The following is a 6,838-nucleotide window of genomic DNA, read 5'->3' as shown; positions in this document are numbered from 1 at the left end:
CATACTCTTTTCCAGAATTCAGCCAGCCTTCACAAGACCATAACATATGCAAATATGTCCCTTTTTGTGCTTTACACCTTGAGCAGAATAATTATATTTCTGAGTGCGTGATATTCAGTTTCCTTGGCATATAGAACGTTCTATGGATGGTCTTAAACTGCAGACATTTATGTCTCAGATTTAAAGAACATGACTGGGAATTCAACATATCTGTATGCATTCATCATCATCAGTAGTGTCTCTTAGGTCTTCACATTTTTGTTTGACATGTTTTGTGTTATCGGGAAAAGCCTCTATCAACCCGTGATACAGTTTGGAAATCAACTTTAGAGGTCTGCCTTAAAATAGTTTCAATCTCAGAGATAATAAAGTCTTGTGTCTGCAAAAGTTAACCTCTGCGTCATCGCTGACTGACCTTCCCTGGGTGTCTGGCCCTGATGAGACCCATGACACCATCTGATCCTGCTCAGATGAGGCATGACAAAGAATTACCTTGGTGTAGATTTATACATATTAACCAAGAATAGAATCAACGGTTCAATAATTGAAATTACCATTATTCCCAGATCCCAGACTGTAACCTACCTATCAACTCAAGATGGATCTTTGTATCATTCACTGATTGTTATAATATACTGCAAAATTCACCTGAGCTCCGTAGACTGGTCTGCCATCTGATCCTGCTAAGACATGATATGCATAGTGTTGTCTACTGACAGTGCATCATGACAGTGAAGCCTGTAGAGCTGTTTATTACGTGTCAGTGTGAAAAGTAGGGAATTAACTAGGGAAACTGACAGATCAATAACGTTACATTGTTATACTGACTAATAAAAACTTTACATTGCGCTGAAAAACATCCGAATATCGGTCTTCAGTAGGGCTGACCCCATTTAGTCAACTGGTTGGTTGTTTGGTTGATAGGCTGTTGGTCGACTGAGATTTCTTAAATCGAGCAGTCACAATAAAAAAATGTTCATGGTGCACAAGACAACGTTCTGATTCGCGCCTGTCTCAGTGGACTAATCCATTGCGGCGGCCATGGACACAGTCCATCACTAAGACATGTGATACTGAAATTGTGTATGGTTATATTATGTAAACATAATGGTGCAACACTAATAAATGTAATATTATCTCATAACAACGCATTGGATACGGTCGCAGTCCGCGGGTCTGAAACATAATCTTCAGTGCGCCTTAGAATTGGCGCCTTTCCCTATGTTGCTATGTGCATATTAGCAAAGTTAACAAGCATATTGAGAATGAGAACAATGCGACGGAGGCAGCAGCAGCAGAGATGAGGAAACAGCCCTTGCCTTAGCCTAATTGTCTAAGGAAATTGAGGAGAGGGGAAACCAACTTAATTCGGTCTATAATCAAAAGCCTAACTGTTAAATGTGCCTGGCTTTACATATCATCCTTTTATAGCTACAGAAATAAGACAGACCTTGCTTCTGTTGCCTGTTTGAGTTCTGTTTATTAGCCTACTAATTCCGTGAGCACCGAGCCTCATGCAACAGTAAAATGTTGGATAAAGCAATTTCACATTCAAGATTTTTTAAATCTTTGCCAGACTGTAATAAAGGCTTTAGATTTTTATGTTCATTAGAACAGACTGCTATTACTTATAATTTATTTAGTGTGGTTTACACCGTTCCAAAGAGGCAGACATTTTTTATTGTAATCTAACTGCACCTGTTTGTCACACATAATATGCAGCACAGCTCTCGCTCCTATGCCATCCTTTTTCTTGATCTCCTTCATATTGTTATTATTACAATTATTATTATGATCCTCATTACCATAATACGTCATGTCGTTATCATTAGTAGGCTTGGTATAGTATCCTTGTATAACCACCATGGAGCTGTAGGTCTGAGAGCGCAACCTGTTTAGTCTTAATTCTGTAACTGACTTAGGCCTATATTTCAATATATAGGCTACTCTATCAATCAATCGTTCATTCCTTCATGCCATCACACAGTATATGAGACGTTCATGCTTTGAAATGCAATCAAGCGTTTTAGTTTTTAAATTCAATAACAAAGGAAGCTTTCAATAATTAGCCTGAACAATAAATAAACCGCAATTCACGAATGCATGCAAATGGTTTTAGACTGCTGTAATAAAGGCTATATATACATTTTTTTTTCTTTGTTAGAACAGACTAGTACACTTATTCACTGTTTACACTGTTCCAAATTGTCAGAAAAAAAGTATTATATTCGAATCTAACAGCAACAGTTTGGCACACATAATACTACACCGTCTTTTACTTTTATCTCCAGTAGTTTCCACAACTAAGTCAAATATCTTAAACAGGTCAGATTTCTCCTTTCCTTCCTGAGCAACTAGTAAACATTCACACGTTTCCAGTTTCTTTTTCACGTCCTCCACATCCATTTTGCTGTCACGTGTTACTGTGTTTGGCGTTTGTTATAACCAATGTATAACCCTATTGGTCAGATGCATTCGATGCGTACACGTTTCACATAAATAGAACATGGGTTGAGGGAATAGGGAATGTTTTTCCTAAACAAATTAGGGACTTTGGTAACAGATCTTTCCAGTCAGAAACAAGTAAGAAACTAAATGGATGAAATTATGTTTCAGCTTCAACATGGACAGTGCAATAAACACTTACTGTGCTTTGGTGCCTTTTCGCTGCAGTAGGGAGAAGAGCAAGACAACGTGCACCAGTCACAATGACACTCGCTGTCATCTTTTTAAACAGTGTGACCATCAGGCTCTTTCTTGAGTCAGATGTGTGTCTTAATTATTTAATCAAACAGTCTGCTTAAAGATTCAGACAAGCTCAGTGCATACGTAATTGTTTTTATTCAAACATAGGGTGTGTTTCTATATATGTAAAAATAAGTTTGAACATTTTGACCAATCGATTGGCGAAAGAACAGGATGACAGGATTGTTTGGGGTCATGGACAGCCCTAGTCTTCAGTTGTTTGGCCGCTGGTTTCATCGTTTGATTCAGGTATGGTGTGATTGATTGTGAGCTAGCTAGCTAGCTAATGTTAGCCACCTTTTGGCTAGCTCTAGCTAATGGTACAATGGTACATTATCAAATGTACTTCTGTTGAAATGGGAGAAAAACAAAGGCTACAAAACATTTCCATACACACAACAGATGTTAGAAACTGCTACCTGACAGATAGCTAACTAGAGCTGAACTGGCTGTGGTAGTTACCAGCTAGCTAACTAGCTGCTAGTGGTTCATTCACTTCAGTCGAGATAGGATGAAATATTAGCTAAAGTAACATGTCAGTTACACTACTAGCTCAGCACTGGGAGTAAATACTTGTTTTCTGTCAAACAGCAGTTACCTTGCCAGCTAGATCAGTCAACTAAAGAGTAGCCAGTTTTTGCTCTGTTTGCTTTTACAACTCTGAGAAAAAACACAACACAGACAGCAGCTGCCTCTGTTCACACAGCCTGTCCGCACACTCTGTGGTGTCTGTGCGGTCCTAAATCCAGCTGAGTGAAAACCAGAAAACAGCTAAACCGACAACTCTGAGGCGTCCGCATGTTCCTAAAGCAAACCTGTGCAGCATTTATTATCACAGTGGAATGATAAAACTGGGGGGGACAAAAATGCAATTTCAGAATTTAGGAGGTCATGTCCCCCCCGTCCCCAGTGAAAGTTGCGCCCCTGGTATTGAGTAAGTTGGTTTTCTGTAGTGTTTTAAGGTAATGACATGAAGTGTAAAATGCATAGAATAAGTCTTCATGCATTACTAAGAGTACAGTTTAAACCTGTAAACAGCATAAGTACAATGTTATCCGAGTTAAAACAGCTTCGTTGTGCTTATAATGTACCAGCAAGGGTTTTTCAGGACACTCTGCCGTGGGGCATCATAGCACCCCATTCCTGTGTCAACAGATATTACAAAATCTGCTGATGTATCTAATGTAGTTGACTACTCAGTCTTATATCCTTGTGTAACTCTAAGCCTAATGCTATATGCTGACTGTAACCCTAATGAGTTAACCCATACTAACTGGGTTAAATCGTAAAGGGGTTGTTTTTGGCAAATCTCCTGTTTGAGATCATGAGCATAAAATCAGGCACCTTTTGACAATCCAATTGCCTAGTTAGTAGTAGGACCTTGTGAGCTCCTAACGTTGGCATGATCCATCACTTATTTGTTATTTACAACCAAAAGGATTTTTACAAATTGTGATCTACGCTAATGTACGCTGGTCATAATGATTGTCATAATGATAACAATATATAGATATAGAAAATGTAAAAAAAAGTGTGATAAATAACTTTCTTACAGAGGAAACTGTGAAGATAACGCGTCTTTAAATACACTGTCCTATATAAAAATGCAATGGATGTAATGGTGTAAAAAAAATGTAATAATAATTTTGGTGCTTCCACTTTAAAATGCATATTGTTACAGCAGCAGAGAACAGGCAGACAGCCTGAGGTGTACATAAGAGTATGATACATAATAAGTTAGAACATACATTATATATACAAAAGTATGTGGACACCCCTTCAAATCAGTGGATTCGGCTATTTCAGCCACACCTGTTGCTGACAGGCGAATAAAATCGAACACACAGCAATGCGAATCTCCATAGACAAACATTGGCAGTAGAATGGCTTTACTGAAGATCTAAGTGACTTTAAACGTGGCACCGTCAATGGATGACAAACTTTCCAACAAGTCAAATTTCTGCACTGCTTGAGCTTCCCCAGTCAACTGTTAGTGCTGTTTTAGTGAAAACATCTAGGAGCAACAACGGCTCAGCCGCAAAGTGATAGGCAAGCTCACAGAACGGGACTACCGAGTGCTGAAGCGCGTAGTGTGGAAAAATCGCCTGTCCTCGGTTGCAACACTCACTACCCAGTTCCAAATTGCCTCTGGAAGCAACGCCAGCACAAGAACTGTTCCTCCATGGCCAAGCAGCCGCACACAAGCATAAGATTACCAATCCGTAATTCCAAGCACCGGCTGGAGTGGTGTAAAGCTCGCCGACATTGGAGCAGTGGAAACGCGTTCTCTGGAGTGATGAATTACTCTTCACCATCTGGCAGTCCAACGGAGGAATCTGGGTTTGGTAGATGTCAGGAGAACACTACCTGCTCCAATGCATAGTGCCAACTGTAAACTTTGGTGGAGGAACAATAATGATCTGGGACTGTTTTTCACTTCAACCCCATCGAACATTTTTGGGATGAATTGGAACGCCGACTGTGAACCAGGCCTAATCGCCCAACATCAGTGCCCAACCTCTCTAATGCTCTTGTTGTTGAATGGAAGCAAGTCCCCGCAGCAATGTTCCAACATCTAGTGGAAAGCTTTCCCATCAGAGTGGAGGCTGTTATAGCAGCAAAGGTGAGACCAACTCTCTATTAATGCTCATGATTTGGGAATGAGATGTTTGATGAGCAGGTGTTCACATACTTTTGGTCATGTAGTGTATACTGTATGCTTCATGAATGGCACTCTTTGAATTGTGAATAACAGAGTCAGTTATCATCAGTCAACACCTCCTCTCTCTTTCTCTCTTTTCTTGTGTATGTCTCGCTCTCTCTCTTTAATCCGCACCATTCCGAGAGTTCATTGAGGCTTTGGTAACAGCACAACTGTGCAGTCAGTGAGATATAATAGAGAAATGGCACTCCACAACTGACAAAATAAACAGAACACATGGGAAAGGAGTGGAGAACCTTGGCGTCAACGTCACAAAGCCTCTCCTTTGATGTGATCGTTGTTGTTGAGTCCCAGTCTGGGCGAGTGCTTGCTCCTCATACCCTCTGTACCCCCCTGTGACGCCTCCTGGAAGAACAGACCAGGCATCCACATGGCCATGATAATCCGTTTGTATTCCTTACGGAAGTTCTGGTTGAGCAGGCCGTAGATGATGGCGTTAAGGCAACTGTTGAAGTACGCCATGAAGTAGCTGACCACGAACAGCCACTCGGGGATCCGTGGCGCCACCGTCTCCGGGTCGATGGCCACGGCCAGCCCAATGAAGTTGAGCGGCGCCCAGCAGATGGCGAAGAGCACGAACACCACAAACATGGTGATGAAGTTGCGCATGTCGCTGGGTTTGAGTCGAGACTTCACCTCTGACTTCACCTTCCTCCTCACCTGGATGACCAGGATCCAGATCCTCAGGTAGCAGAAGGTAACCACGGCGATGGGCACGAAGAAATGAATCACCACCACAGTGATGGTGTACGATGTACTGACGGCCTGAGCAAAGGTACACGAATATACCCTGGGGTCGTACTGGAGTGACCCTACAAAAAAGTTTGGTATGATGGCCAGGATGGTGAGGAGCCAGATGAGCCCCACCAGTAGGAGGGTGTTGCGATAGCTGTAGAGCTTATCATAAGCAAAGCTGTGACAGATGTAGCAGTAGCGGTTGATGGCGATGCCGGTGATGTTGAAGATGGAGCCGATGACGCTCAGGCCCATCAGGAAACCACTGACCTAGAGAGAGAGAGGGAGGGGGGGGGGGGGGCAGAAGCACTGTTTATACCTGGTTCTGACACACATTTTTAGTGTAGACTATTAAAAGACACATTGTGATCTGATTATGATCAGATCTTATAAGTGTAAATAGATAAGATCAGGTCGAGATCAGAATGAAGGATGCATGTTAAAGGCAGGTATAATCAGGGCTAGAGAGATAAGAGGCGAGCATAGATACATTGAGAAAGAAAAAAAGAAAGACAGAATAAAACAAAGAAAGCAGACAGAAGCCTTGTCCTGATCTTGTCCAAATAAGATTGTCATCCGTATACACACACAAACATACATTTAACTCACACATTATATATGCAATATGTACTTGAC

The 6,838-nt window shown here is 41.4% G+C and overlaps 1 protein-coding gene across 1 annotated transcript in view; it reads right to left on the bottom strand.

Moving 5' to 3' along the window:
• Nucleotides 1–363: 363 nt before the first annotated feature.
• LOC139549441 (melatonin receptor type 1B-B-like) overlaps nucleotides 364–6,838 on the bottom strand; it is a 77,763-nt gene continuing 71,288 nt past the window's right edge. Inside the window, exon 3 of the mRNA XM_071359939.1 lies at nucleotides 364–6,472. Coding sequence (XP_071216040.1) covers nucleotides 5,717–6,472 — 756 coding nt within the window. The 3' untranslated portion in view covers nucleotides 364–5,716. The remainder of the gene's footprint in view (nucleotides 6,473–6,838) is intronic.

This window comes from Salvelinus alpinus, chromosome 22, assembly GCF_045679555.1.
Source record: "Salvelinus alpinus chromosome 22, SLU_Salpinus.1, whole genome shotgun sequence".
Lineage (NCBI taxonomy): Eukaryota > Metazoa > Chordata > Actinopteri > Salmoniformes > Salmonidae > Salvelinus > Salvelinus alpinus.
This window is presented reverse-complemented; position numbering and strand designations above follow the sequence as displayed.